The sequence below is a fragment of the Gambusia affinis genome, linkage group LG18, assembly GCF_019740435.1.
Source record: "Gambusia affinis linkage group LG18, SWU_Gaff_1.0, whole genome shotgun sequence".
NCBI classification, from domain to species: domain Eukaryota; kingdom Metazoa; phylum Chordata; class Actinopteri; order Cyprinodontiformes; family Poeciliidae; genus Gambusia; species Gambusia affinis.
In genome coordinates, this window is record NC_057885.1 from 14,338,433 (window position 1) to 14,354,254 (window position 15,822).

The window sequence follows — 15,822 nt, forward strand, 5'->3', positions numbered from 1 at the left end:
TACTTAAGCATTCTCCTATTATTTTTGTAAATAAGCCTTTACAAAAGACAATCCGGTCTCCATGAAAAAAAGTGCTGGATTTCTACGACTGCGGTGCTGTTTCAGAACCATTTGACACAGATACAAAGGAACCGTGTAAGCCAATTTGGTGCAATCAGTGCAAACATTTATGACGTACCTGAGATGAGTTCAAAAGATTTTTCAAACCCCTGAAGACATCCTCGACCTCTGCCTCAGTTAGACGGACTTGTGAGTTTACTGCTCCCACAGAAATGCCTCCATACCTGCAGTCACAGGAAACAAAAAACAAGTGGTGATGGATTCATTTGGAGAAAAAGGCATATATATTCACAACAGTAACACCATGTATGCCAAATATCTGCATTGGTGGTAATTTGTCTTTACGTCATGAAATTCCCAATCAGTTTAGTCCACATACATGAAAAAAAGGTGCACACAAACTCAGTAGTAGTTTGGATTGTTTGGAAAAATTTGCACAATTTATTGACACAGAATTTTCCCCAAAAAAGGTTATGACTGAGGTCATATTCATCTGCAACAAGAACAGGTCGAGGCAGCATTTTACTATTTGATCACTTGAAATCACCTCTATCTGACGCCTTTATGATCATCTGTCACTGTTCCCCTGATGTGACTTTATTTGTCAACGTAAATAATGCGAGTACGGTGAATCGCCTGATAAACACACCAACAATAGACGCTGCCTTGTTTTGCACTTGATTAAGCGCCTCTCCAAACGGCACATGGACATGGGGCCATAAAAAAGCTGGAATCATATCATCAACAAAGTGATTATTCTTCCCGAGTCAAGCCATTAAATAGAAAAACAATATGACAATCATCAGACCATGGTGGAGTTTCTGTAAGTGTAATATAAATTAATATATATACATATAAAATATGGATTTATTTAAGGCTTTTTAAACATCCTTATGAGAGGTGGCGATACTCGTGAAGAGTACACAGAATGCAAAGGAACTTCTAGAAACATGGACAGCTTTAGAGTCATGATTAAACAAACGTCAAGCTAATTCCTTTCATTTCCATCACTGACAGTTGGCAGAAACTGTTTCCATACAGCAGAATGACAGGTTAAGAAAAGTAAATCAAAGAGTGGCCCACAAGGATTTGTCAAAACATTTCAACTGGAGAATCCGTGTAGATGAGAAATGACAGCATGCAGGAATTTGGCTGGGTTTGTGGGGAAAAAGAAAAAAAAAAGTGGTGCTACTAGAGTATAAAATAAATATTTGTTACCTTTTTTTTCCGAAGTCCTCAAAAGTCTTGATCAAAAAGTCTGTTATGTTCCGTCCAGTTAAATCCAGCAGAGTTTCTGTTGTGTTCTGTACTCTCTGTCAAAGACAGCAAGCAACAACTGTAAACAACAATTTTAGACCCTTTCTCTTTCCATGTATGTTTTCAAAGGAACATCTGGGTATTAGGGAACATCATAATACCCTTTTCATCAGCTTTAGTCATATTCAGCCAAGCTGTGTTTTTGATCAATGTGTATTTGTAGTAAAAACAGCTGCTTCCTACAGCTGCCTCAAGAAGGATTCACCTAAAATAGGCTCATTGCAGAGTTTGGTCATCTTACGCAGGCTTCTCAGAGAACATGTCACAATCCACAGGTGTTTGTGTTTATCATTACTGAGATTATTATTGTTAAAAAGATCTTGCTATGTTCAGTTTTTATTATCAGCATTTGGGTTTTGCCGTACTAGTTCATTCTGTTGCGATTTCTTTCTTAGTTTTATTTGTGTATTTTTATATTTATTTTTTTGTTATACGTTACCTTTAGATTGATTTTGTACACTACTGCCAGGCATCTTTTTGCTTTTGGTTTGTAGTTCTTTGAGTCTTAGTTCGGCTTCCTTGTGTAAATTCATCTCTGTCCCTCAGTTTCCCTTCTTGAATCCTGCAACAGATGTTTCTTATTTTGATTTTATTGTTTGGTTCCTTAGTCATTCTCTACCCCCTTTCTCTGCTCTAATTTTAAAACAGAAGCTTATTTATTTCGTATTGCACAAGAAGCTGGTGACACCGACAGTGGTGTTCCAGCAGTTTCCAGTTTATGATTAAATTTGAGCCTACATTGTTCCTGAATATCATAACCAACTTTTTTCAACCCAAGGCTGATGATTTGGGTCAGACAGGAGAAACCTGGACTTATTCAGGTGTTGCAACAGAAAAAATACACTCAAGACTTTTTAGACAATGGAGGTTAATATTAAACTTTGCTTGTAACTTACTAGGTAACATTTACCAAAATATTAGTGGTGTTTTTATATTTTAAGTTTGTATGTGTCATTTTTTTTACCTTTTGTGGATTTGAAAAAAATCTAAAACATGTTTGTGTGTTGCAAAAGTTATTCCACCCTGAACAAATTAACCAGCTATTCATGGCGATGATGTGTGCGTGTGCATGCATGTTTGTGTAAACTTCAGATTGGAACAATGAGGACAATGTCTGAAAACAGAACTATAAATCAGTTTACATGTTTATTTTTGTCAATTCTGGCACATCATGCCATAAATCATTTGTATTCAGGCCTACTGTCACATCTTGTGAAGGGTTGCTCATCAAACATGCCTGAGCTGAAATACACACTCACCTATGCATTAAAATTCACCCAATCTGTGCAAAATCAACAACAGTAAAAAGCAAGAATACTTAACTGGTGGCATGTGTTTACACTGCTGAGAAACACACTCAACTCTTATCATAATAGTCAATTAAGCTTGACTATAGGAAGTCTGGCTGAAATTGAGACCCCTGCCAAAACTCAGAAAGCTGTGTCTAATGTCAAAGGACCTTAATTAGATGCCCCTCTGTGGATGAATGGGCACATTCAAACATCCAATTAGGCAGGGGTTTGATTCAGAGCTATGAATAAACTACACCTTGTGCAGAGTGATGCTCAGTGGATGAACGCCGCCTCCACAGATGCAATAGCAAAGCTTATTCACAGAGGTAACACTAATTACTAAGCAGAGTTGTCCTTTATAAAGTTGGGTTTGGACCCCCAACTGTGATGCAATTTATCCACATGTCCCCGGCTACAAAGGGGTTGATGAGTGAGCTTTACGTTCAAACAGTATGTTGTTTAATCGGTTACTGCTGTGCCAATTAGCCTTGGATGTATACTAATCTTTCTCACTTAGCATATAGAACTGCATTTCAATTAAAGCTAGATTGCTACACTGCCTTGAAAAAGTGTTTATACCTCTTCAACTTTCATATCTCATCTCAAAACAACCACAAAACCTCAGTGTATTTGTAGCATCATGGGGCCTCACAAAGTAGCCTTTTTCAACACCTAAACACACATTTTGCACTGATTTCTTCACAAGATTAGAGTGAACTGAAAAAAAAAAAAACATTTTATTACATAGACTGTGTGCCAGAGTTATTTAAAACCATGAAGCAGACATGACTCAGAAGCTATTATACAAAACTGCTGACTCAAATGTCATAGAAAAGATCAGTACATATCAAGAATTGTTTTTTTTAAAGTGATGACTTTTTCTTACAGGTCAGAACTAAGTAAGCTTTTGAAATGAATGCATTCATAATGCGTTCATTTCATAATAGATCACCACATAAATCTTATCTAGGCTGATCTTGATTTGGAACTGTGTCTTCTTTAAAAACAATGGAGTTTGAAAATATAGGATAATCTGTCCTTACTGGACACCAAATCCCATTATGAACCTACATATAAGAAAGAAAACCCTTATATTTTAACAAGAATATGCTTTTTGCGCCATAACCAACTCTCTTCTGAATTTCCAATGAGCAACACTACCAAAAACCGCGCCAAAGAAACATCAATGCCTCAGAGTAACCTCTCTGGGCAAACACAAAAAGTGTTGGATCTGAGACTGAGAACTAACAGGACCAACCAGAGTTTCTCAGAACTCACATTTTCACCTCGCATCCTTCAGTGATTAATTCTCTCCTTGAATGGCTTGTTAGTTTAAGTTATAAGTGTCCAAAGTCAGGGATGCTGTGGTGGTGCAGGGGTTAAGCACAACCCACAGTAGGGGGCCTTAGTCCTTGACACGGCCATCGTCCTGGTGACCTTTGCCGCATGTCTTCCCTCTCTCTCTTCAACTACTTTCCTTTCGGAGCACTTTCAAATTAAGGCCACTAGAGTTTTTTTTTTTTTTTTTAAATAGTGTCCAAAGTCAGTTCTTTTAGGCCAGTGTTTGGCATATTTGGAATGCTTCCCTGATTTAACACTCTGTAGAATGTATGGGTCATTAGCAGACTCTTATAAAACTCAATGATAAGATGATGAGGTTATTTAGCTGCTAACACCAGCCAAATAAGCTTCTGTTTCAGATAGGATAACTTTAAAACATGCTATGCACCACTCTTTGTGATTACTTATGCAAAGCATTATAATTTTATACAGAAAAACATTGGTGGCTAAATTAAATTTAGATCGAAAAAGGCAAAAACAAAACTCAAATGAAAACACAGTTCTGCAGAAAACTGCAATGCAAATTTAAAAAGTGAAGAAGAAAACAAGGAAGATAACTGAAATCAAAAGGCAAAGAAGAAACAGGAAGAGAAAACAGAGGAATAAGAGAATCCCATCTGGCTTATGAATCAGAGATAAGGTGGATGGACGGCACAACAACCTTGGCTTATCTCTGAACAAACATGCTTCTCTTTCTGAAAGCCACAGGAACCGAGACATAAACAAAAAACCTAAAGTAAGAGCTTCTACGATCCACTGTGTGCACAATGAGTTTAGACTGTGTGGGTCTAATTATTTTGGCCTTGGTCCACGTCGTCCATCGGAAAGACTGAAAGGGGAACATTATGTGAGGATAATACCTGGGCTTCCATCAGCAAGGCTCTGTGTATTCAGCTTTCTGTTTAAGTCATCTGTTCTCTGTGCGGCTTGATGGCCAAGGAAGCGAGTCAGGGTGAGGGAAATGTAAACCAAGAAGTAATCAAATCTATTGAAGGAGGTGGCATAGTCGAGCACTGCAGAGATGCCTGAATGAGTTGTGTTCTTGGTACTGGTTATGCCATGCTCCCATTGAGGTAAAGCTGAAATTGAATTCTGTGTTTGTGAACTCTTTTTTAAAATTAAACTTTCAAAGCTCTACTGTAGAGTCCCCTGTCTTACAAGTGCTGAACAGAATAAGGATGCTGACAAGCCTGTGAGAAGTCAGGGTAAAAGCAAAAACCTTTCAAACTTTTCTAGCAAGTATTTTGTACTCAATATGTGTTTCTGGAACTGCGCTGACATTTGTTGAATGTCTGTGATCACAACCCCATAATCAATTAAAACCTAGCCCGATATAGCCATCAGATTACGACAAAGCACACACTACATTACAAACATGCAGTTCTAAAAAACCAATGTCGTTGTTGGAGACTTTGCACATATGATGATGGCTTTTCATCAATACCCCTTATGTCACGCCTTGGAACAAATAAGAAAAAAATGCTTAGCTCATCCAGATCACAAGTTTATGGCTTGTAGGGTTCCTATATATTTTCCAATTCAAGTTTTATAGAGGGGGAAAAAAAAACATACTATGTAACTGCTATGTTTAGGACCTCATCCATACAACCTGGCCTCAAAGAAGCAAGAGATGTTGCATTTACTTTTAACACTACACTGCAAATATTCTACCACAAGCCTTCTGTTTTGGCACTTTGCTAGTCACCATACAGACCCATCTCCTTCATCTCCAAAAAAATTATAAGTTAATGGCCGACCTGAGCAATCTGATAGGCCAAGCAGAGTATCCTGCCAGCTTTTACATGATAATGACATCAATTGTAATGTAGGGAATATGTCGCCTTTATCAATTCCAGCGCTTGCATGGCTGGCTATTCGTCTGTGAAGGTTAACTATCACAGATGAACGAGAGTCAATACCTCAGAACTGATAGCAGGCTTACTGTTGCTTGTCATTACCATGGAAACAATGTTTCCACACTACCTCCTGCGGTGTAGTATCCAGTATTTTTCCCCTCTCTCTTATTTTCTGTAGTTTCTCAAGGGCATATTCTGGGGATTGGCAGGATAAAAGATAAAAAGAAAAAAAAAAAATAGTGTGGAGCTGGTGCACTTTGTCATGATTTATTCAGCGGGAGAGTATTTCAGGTCAAAGGAAGTACATCCTCATGATATGCTCTACTTTTATGGGTGGTCTTTGCCATGGACTTGAATTAATTTAGAAGCTTTGACAGTGGATTATGGTGTACATATTGGCAGGGCAGTGATAAGGTTTATCACCTTCCTATGTATTTTAAGTACCTTTATATATGTGCAATATGGGTTGGATGGTGTGTATATACATTTAGTCATCCTGGAATTTTGACAATGGCAGCATGACAGTTACTCAATGAACTGTAACAGCTAATGAGTTGAAACTGAACTCAACATATTGTATTCAAAAGCTGGAGCGAAGTCTAAGGGTGCATTCACACCACTCAAGCTTAGTTCACTTTCCCAAAAAAGTAAACTCTGGTCGCCCATTAATAATGTTAACGGCGTATTAATGCAGGCACACCCTCTCAAGGATTAATAAACACATTTCTAAAGAAAATTGAACACTGGAAGTGCAAAACATTTGAAATATTTGAAATAAATAAACATCAAAAACAATAAAATGGATTATGGAGTCTCTGAAAACAAAGATACGCGTCAAAATATAATTATCATTAGACTCAGACAAGGAAAAACAGACACTACTGTCGGGTAGGACTTTTATTAAAAAAAAAAGAAAAAAAAAGTGCAAATTTACAGCTGTGTAGTGGATGTCAAAAGTTTGAAGTGTTTATCGAAAAGGTTGCAATTTAATAAAATTATAGGGCAGAATCTCTAGCAATTAAGCAAACTTAGTGTGCACTGTTTTGCAATAGCTTTTTTGTATCTTAGTTGTCAATTAAAAGAAATTCATTATCGACTTCCAGTACGGTGGAGACAGCCCGTTGGTTTATTTTTTAGATGAGGGATGATTATGCTTTTGTTGCAGCTCCACGTTCGTTGTATTGCAGTGTAGTTCCCGCTGCTTCATAACAAATGCAACATATCATGACACACAGGTTAAATGGTTCACCACAGTCATTCAGTTTGAATTCAAAGTGCTCCCAAGCTGCAGCTGTCATGTTCTGCTTTTAAACCAGCGTTCCCCTGGCTTGTTCTTCCTCGCAGGGTTTTTATGCTACACCTGTGTGTATGGGTGACATAAACCTTAAGGAAGTCTTGGTCTTTTTGGACGACCTTATAGTTTTTTCTGAAACCCTCGAACAACATGAAACACGACTTCTCCATGTGCTTAGTCGTCTCCAAGAATATGGTCTAAAACTATCACTTGAGAAGTGTAAGTTTTTTCAGACATCCGTAAGGTATTTGGGGCACATAGTCTCTCAGCGCGGCGTTGAAACAGACCCCGAAAAAGTTGCTGCCTTAACAACTTGGCCAAGTCCTACAAACCTAAAAGAACTCCGCTCCTTTTTGGGTTTTATGGGTATTATAGGCGGTTTATTAAGGATTTTTCTAAAATCGCCAAACCCCTTACTAACTTAACTGCAGGATATCCCCTCATAAGAAAAGTAGCTTTAAGCTAAACAGTGACCAGTATTTTCAGCCAAAAGCTCCTTTTGGGGAGAGATGGACAGAGAGATGTCAACGAGCATTTGAAGCAATAATACACAAACTGACTACTGCCCCAGTGTTGGGTTTTGCTGATCCCAAGTTGTCGTATGTATTACATACAGATGCTAGTACAACCGGGCTAGGGGCAGCTCTGTATCAGGAGCAAGAGGGAGAGATGCGCGTTATCGCATACGCGAGCAGAGGATTATCAAGAAGCGAAAGCCGGTACCCCGCTCACAAACTTGAGTTTCTTGCCCTCAAGTGGGCGGTAACGGAAAAGTTTTGTGACTACTTGTATGGGAGTCCTTTCACAGTGATAACTGACAGTAATCCTCTAACTTATATTTTGACCACTGCTAAGTTAGATGCAACAAGTTACCGCTGGTTGTCCGCTTTATCGTCATTTGAGTTCCAGCTTCGGTACAGAGCTGGAAAACAGAATATGGATGCAGACGGGTTGTCTCGCCGTCCACATCCTGAACCAATAAACGATCTCGTCTCCCAGAAAGAACAAGAGCGAATCCGCCAATTTGTACAACATCACTTACCTGGCACAGATCCTTTCATTCATGTTCCTTCTCATGCTGTAAATGCGATCTGTGATAAACACCTAGTGTTTCAGTCATTCAATGCAGATCATTATGATGTTACCTGCCCCCTTGTAACATCTCTGTCTATGACCGCCAGTGCGGTTCCTGACAGTTTTGATCAGTGCAGCGCTTTTCCTGTCATCCCAAGCATGTCAGAAGAAGAATTGAGTCAAAGTCAAAGAAGCGATCCTGCTATCGAAATTATACACCAGCTGGAAACAGGTGAAACACCTTCTCCTGTGGTGCGAAAAGAAATCCCACACCTTTCTATCCTTTTGCGTGAGCTGAACAAACTTGAGCTGCAGAATGGGATTTTGTACAGAAAAAGGCAAGTAGGTGAAGAATTCCAGTATCAAATTATTCTCCCTGAAAGCCTGAGACCTATGGTGTTGAAAAGCCTCCATGATGACATGGGTCATCTTGGCTTTGACAGAACCCTTGACTTGATCCGAACCAGATTTTTCTGGCCAAAGATGGCTTTAGATATTGAACAAAAAATCAAAACCTGTAGTCGGTGTGTTTGCAGAAAGACCCTGCCAGAGAAGGCAGCACCTCTAGTGAACATTCAAGTAACTCGACCTCTTGAGTTACTGTGCATTGACTTTTTGACGATTGAACCAGATTGCAGTAATACTAAAGATGTCCTTGTCATCACTGATTTCTTTACAAAGTATGCTGTAGCGATTCCCACACCGAACCAAAAGGCTCGTAGTGTAGCCAAAGCCCTGTGGGAAAACTTTATCATCCACTATGGTTTCCCAGAAAAGTTGCACAGCGATCAAGGCGCAGACTTTGAATCAAAAACTATCAAAGAGCTGTGTAACCTAGCTGGAATACAGAAAGTTAGAACATCACCCTACCACCCCAGGGGAAACCCAGTAGAGAGGTTTAATAGAACCCTATTAAACATGCTGGGTACACTCACTGACGAGAACAAAAAACATTGGCGTGATTTTGTGAAGCCCCTTGTACACGCGTACAACTGTACCAAACATGAAAGTACTGGGTTTACACCATATGAGTTAATGTTTGGTAGGCAGCCTAGACTACCTATAGACCTTGCTTTTAATGTCACTCTGAGCAATCGCCAGCAACAGTCCCACTACTTGAGTATGTCCAAGCCCTCAAATCTCACCTTCGAGAGTTACCAACTGGCTAGTAAAAATGCTGCTAAAGTGGCTGAACGGAATAAAATCAGATATGACCAACATGTAACCGAATCTGTCTTGGATGTTGGTGATCGTGTTGGTAAGGAATGTTAGGATTAGGGGTAAACACAAGTTATCAGACAGGTGGGAATCTGTTGTCCATGTGGTTGTAAGTCAAAAAGACAACTTACCAGTGTATACAGTTAAACCTGAGAACCAAGATGGTCCCACCAGAACTCTCCACAGAGACCTTTTGTTACCTTGTGGGTTCTTGCCAGCTATTCCTGAAAATCCTGCTGTAGTCCAAGACAAACCCAGACGGCCAAACACACGCCAACACCATGTTACCGATAATGACGAACCTGAACTTGAGTACAACTCGGAGGAGGAAGACAACTATCCTTTATATAACACCCCAGGCCCTCTTCAAGAAATTTCTAGGGTGGTTGAGGAATATGATGTAGTTTTTCCTTCCAAAACGTTTCAGAAGCCTGTTGTTGAACAGCCTAAATTGAACAATACTGATGTCACAGAACATAACACAGTGCCTGATAATGTTCCTGCAGAAAACGACATAAAGAAAATGGACAACTTACCTGAAAAGGACAACTCAGTGGAAACACAGAGTGTGTCTGAACCTAAAATAGTCAGAGAACCAGAAACTCACCTTGATGAGATGGACAATGCCTCAGATCTTGGCCAAGCCAATGATGTGGAAATGACTCAGACTGAAGTGAATGAGACCGAACCTCTGATCGATGATGACAAGGGATGTGACCTTGTGACAGAACAAGCTGACAAAAGACCTTCTCGACAGAGAACCAAGCCAAAGATTTTGACTTATCCTACATTAGGGAACCCTCTTGTCAGTGTAGTTCAATCTCTGTTCCAAAGTCTGAGTGAAGCTGTCACAGGTTCTATCGAAATCCCTGAGATCCGGTTAGTTTAACTCGGGTATTATGCAAAGGGACTTGCATAGATTTTAGTGGGGAGGGTGTAACCCAGGTTAAAATACCCCTCACTATATGTAAGCCTTTTCATAAAAAATAGCTATAAAATGCATAAATAGGAAATAAATAAATAAATAAATAGAGAATAAATAGGTGTTAAGATAATTAATTAATTATCTAATTAATATAAAAAGTAAGAATTAAAAACATTAAGAATGCTTTATTTCATGTTATGATGTTTTATTTGGTTAAGAATCCGTAGAGTTTTATTTTGTCAGCAGCTAAAACGGTCAATGTGGAGTAAAATCTCTTATTCTGAAGGGTCACATTGATGTGTAGCCCATGTGACTTGCTCCAGCCAACCGGGTTGCTACGTTCTCTGGCGCTCGAAGAAGAAGCAGAAAGAGCGAAGAAGAAGCAGAGAGAGAGAGAAGCAGAGAGAAGAAGAAGCTAAGAGAGAGAAATAAGAGAAAATAGACAATTAAAAACTCTACCTGTTGACTGGAAACCTTTTCCATTTTCGTCGGAGGAGCTTTCCGCGTATTTTTTACCGACTGCGTTCGAAATATATGTACAGAACTGGACTTGGTGAGTTAAAAAAAAGTGTATTTTATTTTCTGTAATGGATGTTATTTGTAAGATAATTTTATTTCATTCTAACAGAAAGCTAAAGTAGCGCATTTATGTTGTTTTATGTTCAAAAACCGTGGAAGTAACGGATGAGCTGGTGTGGGAAGCATGTTCCCACACACACACGATGTTCAACCGCCAAATCGTGAGTATGCTATTTTATTCAGTATGAAGCAAAGTTAAACAAACTTTTGTTATGCTTTGTTGGTTATTAAACCAGGCCTTTTTAAGGTTCTGCTGAAAATTGGACCGGGAAATTCGGAGTCGATTGATGAGTTGGATTCCGCTAGCGAGAAACAAGATGGCGAGCCGTAACCCAGGAGCCCTGTAACTATCGTCTAGCAGGAGCTACGCCCTCTGCTGGACATTGAAATTCATCCAAACTGGTATGATCTGCCCATGTTTTCCTGCTGAACTAGCATTGGATTCAGAGAACGGGATTAACCCTTCAAGAAAGACATCAGAAGAAAAGACATTGATTTGAACACAAGTTATTCAGTCTTTCCCTGGATTGTTTTGTGTGTTTTATTGTTTTTCTTTCTTGAACCACATTTAATACTCATTGTTGTGTGTTAATGTGAAATTATCTGTGGGGTTATAATAGAAACAAATGGTTAAACAGGAAATTAAAACCTTAACTTCTTAAAAAGAATTCTAAATAATTAAAATAGATTCAAAAGATTTAGACAACCAAACTGTAAAATAAACAGATTAACAGTATCAATTTGAACTTAAATAGAACTATAACCTAGGTTTTAAAATAAAATAGTATCCTTTAATACCTAAAATTAGGTTTAAAGTTAAATCAGTAATAAATACAATATTCTGAAAGAAACAAGGAAACTATTTTGGATTGGATTCTGTGTCATTGTATGTCAACTGTTTGTAATATTGTTGTTTATTTTGTTTTTTTCAACAAATAATAAGCCGGCAGTTTAAACTCATTCCCTGGTCTGTGGTCATTAATACATTGCACATTTCTTTACTCCCGTAGCCGAACCTAGCATTGGTCCATTGTCTGTTTTATTAACTGTTAACACATCGTAAGTGTTACACCTGGACATATGACGTGAGCAGAAAAAAAATGCGAAGTCTAGCCTGGCCCTGCACTCAAACATTTACAGGTATGCTAGACTTTTTTTTAAAAGTTGTAACTGCATTGTCAAAGTATTTATACCATTTAGATGTCTTAGATGTCAGAGAAATGTTTTAAGAGAAATTTATTGAGATTTTATATGATTAAACAACACAATGTAGTGCATATCTATGAGACGGAAGGGAAATGATGCATGGCTTTATTTATTTTTTTATTTTTTTAGAAGAATATCAGAAAATTTCAATTACGTCTCTAATTCAATACTTATCTTCCTTGAAGAAAATAATTCCCACATTATGAGACTGCCACCACCACATGTAACCATAGAGATGAGTTCAGAGTGATGTGTATTGCTTATTGCCCTCCATACTTGGTGTAAAGCATGAAGTTTATGCTATAACTTTTTCCCTGTTGTCTGCTCTTTCTCTTTGTCTTCATAATGCTGTTTGCTCACTAACTTTATTTGCAGAACATCTGAAGAATTACTCTCTGAAGGTCATTGGTTGTTTGTAACTGTCAATTGGTCAAATACCTTGCCACACTTTTCAGATTTGCTTCCACTTCACCAAGATGAATTTTGTCTTCATATCATATAAAATACCAAGGCGATAGACTGAAGTTTGTGGGCTTAATGAGACAAAATTTTAAAGATCTTAAGGAAAATGCATATTTTGAAAGTTACTGTACTTAAAGAGGAATATGACACTGCTAGGGTGAATTTTTAATGTTAATTTTGAGTAAATATATAGAACTAGCTGAGTCACCGACAATGAATCTCATGATATTTTTAGTTGGTCCCCGCTTTCATGCTTGAGTGCAAGTTCACAATAAAGAGCTAACACAGAAGTCTGATTTCCATTTTGCAATCCGATGCAAATTTCATGTTGGTAAGTACCTTTACATCTTTGAATCAAAATGGTGCTGACTGGGACTTTCAGAGAGCATGCAAAAATGCCTCAATGATAAGCATTTTCATTGTACTGCACTGTCACTGATTTATTTGTCGTTTCTCATATTTAGTCCTTCGCATTCCCTCGTTGCTCTATGCCACATATTTACTATGGTGCTCGGCACACAGCGGCCCTGTTGTGGTAAAGGGACCTCGCAGGGTAATGGAGCGATTTATTGTACGGAGTAGCCCCACTGTACAGAGTGACAGACTAACCTGTGGTGGAGGGAGACCTCCCGCTCCGGGTGGACAGTCGGGTAACATAATCGTCCGTTTAGGAGTGCTGCATTGGCAGGAAGGAGAAGGGTTAGCCATGCTCCAGTTCCCGTTGAGGAAGATGTCTTTGATTGACTGATCCACAGATGGAATGGTCCAATCAGAGTAAGTTGGCGAACACGGTAAACCTCTGTAAGGCAATAGTAAGAGACTGTTAATGTGGATTCCTTCCATAGCCACATACCCCTACAAGTGATATTTGTGTAAGTAAAATGTTAATATTATCAATATTAAAGGTATTTTGTAACACTCAGACATTGATTTTTTTTTTTTTTTATCAGACTAATTTATGATAGTTGAAAAAGTCCAGTATACTTACGGTATCGGATCTCCATGCATACAACGTGTCCCAAAACCAGGGTTGTTCAGTAAAGTTTCTGTCACCTTTGACACCTCCAGATTTTCAGACATGTCATTGCTGTGCATATTTAGAAATGGATGCAAAATTAAAATACAATATTTACAACAGACAATGTTTTTGCATTCCACAGTCAGTCTACAGGTCAAATGCAAAAAACTCAAAGTTCTGTCATTTAAAGTCTGAAAAGAACTTTATAAATTAAACAAATGTACAAAACAAAAATAGTACAAAAATCACATGTCTATTTTTTAGATCAAACAATATCTTAAATTTAAACTAAAATGTTCCAACCAGATATTATTAAGCACCATTCCCTGGCACAGTGAGAAATATGTATTAATAATGACCTGCCACACTGAACAGTAAAGCACTGTAAGTTTATTTGTGAAACTGAAGATTATAGATTTCTACTTACTCATCAAGCAAGTGTGTTTTTCCTAAAGGAAGAAGCTTCACTTGTTTATACTGATTGTTTTTTTGTTTTTAAATGTGTAAAGAAATTTTCCAACTTTGGGCAGGGAGATGATTGCAACTATTGAGCCGTAAGCCCAAAAATAATTGAAAAAGGAAAATTCTAATGGAATTGGCTCCAGTCTCAATGGGGCTCTAAACAGTATTAGGAAGGTAAAAAAAATGTGTGGATGGCACTGTTTTAATCAAGCTTTCGGCTATAATATGAAATACTGTATTGAAAGCTGACCTTTACTGTTTCTGGAAAAAAATTATTTAGAATATACTTTGAAAATTGAGTGGTTTTCCAATTTAAAAAGAACACTGAAGTTTATATTGTGTGCTTAGAAATCCTAAAAATATGGAAAATAAAAAACTATGATGGTGAGGCAGTGTATAGTCTTGGTAACAGACATGCTACTAGGGAATGGCCTAAAGCTTTTAGAGCTTGTTTCTGGTTTCTCTCAAATAATTCTATAAAGTCCAGCTAATTGTAATCCTACAATAGAATTGTTCCCTCACCAAAAACTTGCCTTAAGTTTTGCTTTGATTCTTTTATGCATTGTTTAAGAAATCCTTGGATTTACTGCGGCAGCTATTTGGGGGAGCTTAAACTCTTGCTCCTACAAAGCACCGCTTACTTCCACAAAGCTCCTCCTTGGAGCTGCAGTCTTCTGCCAAGCGTCCGCCTCACAGAGACCCCTGAACTACTCTGTTCAACACTCCTAAAAACGGCTGTAAATGGCTTAATGGAAAGTCAATGTTGCAATGACATGCTAAAAGTAAAGTATTGGAAAGAGCAGGAGCTTTTTAAAGCAACAGAGGCCCAATTTTATTGCATTAAATTCCAAAGTGATATTTCATTTAAGCCATCTTTGATATGTACCGCATTTCAGAACAACTGAAGGCAACACAATTTCTTGATTATGCCATAAAATGGCACTATATACCAGGAAAATGCATAATACCACCCCTTTAAGAAAGTAAGATGTGATCTAAGACGAACAAGATGTTCCCATGCCATTATTTGACATTCTGCTCATATCGGCTTAGTTCCTCCTTCTGTGAGTCATTCATTAGTTCCACCGTTTCCGTGTATATGCCCAAGTCTTCATTTTGGAGCTATCCAGTAGTTTTATTATCTTAAATAACACAGTAACCCAGCCATTGTTAATTACAAAACAGATGGCTGCACATAATCTTTTCTTTTTCTTTTACAAGTAGACTACTTCCACTTGCTGGTGGCCAGGAAACGGCCACATGACCTTCACAGAGACGCCCCTAAATGAGACAATGAACACTATATTAATCCAAATGGTTGGCTGAGCTGTGACCACTGCTGGCCGAGGGCCATCAGTGCGGTCTTTATGGAGTACCATTTTAAATCCCAAAGTACCATGAAAGTAAAGGGCAGAGGGTGCAACTAGCATGGAGAATGGGAAGAATATTTGAGGGAGACTTGGGCAAGAAACAAACCTATAAAAGTCAGATGCTAATGACAGCATGATTAGAGTTTATACCGGTTCTGTTCAGGGATTCACGTTAGCTCATATGTGCAATTACAATAAGCTGGACCATGTAAAACATCTATCACTTTCAAGCATTAAGTGAAATTTTACTTATTGTTTATGACATAACAGGTGTTAAAGCAACTTTTATATTTTAAACAAACAATAGATTCAGAAAATGTCACCCTAAATCTGACTATTTTTATTAAA

General features: G+C 38.1%; 1 protein-coding gene across 7 annotated transcripts in view; it reads right to left on the minus strand.

The window, feature by feature from the left end:
* The window catches only part of LOC122820345 (phospholipid-transporting ATPase ABCA1-like), a 192,358-nt gene that overhangs the window by 70,670 nt on the left and 105,866 nt on the right, over positions 1 to 15,822 (minus strand). For all 7 annotated transcript variants that reach the window (XM_044097692.1, XM_044097696.1, XM_044097691.1 and 4 more), the window contains 4 exons: positions 13,613 to 13,711; positions 13,234 to 13,423; positions 1,279 to 1,373; positions 179 to 284 (listed from right to left, as the gene is read on the minus strand). In XM_044097692.1, coding sequence (XP_043953627.1) covers positions 179 to 284; positions 1,279 to 1,373; positions 13,234 to 13,423; positions 13,613 to 13,711 — 490 coding nt within the window. The remainder of the gene's footprint in view (positions 1 to 178; positions 285 to 1,278; positions 1,374 to 13,233; positions 13,424 to 13,612; positions 13,712 to 15,822) is intronic.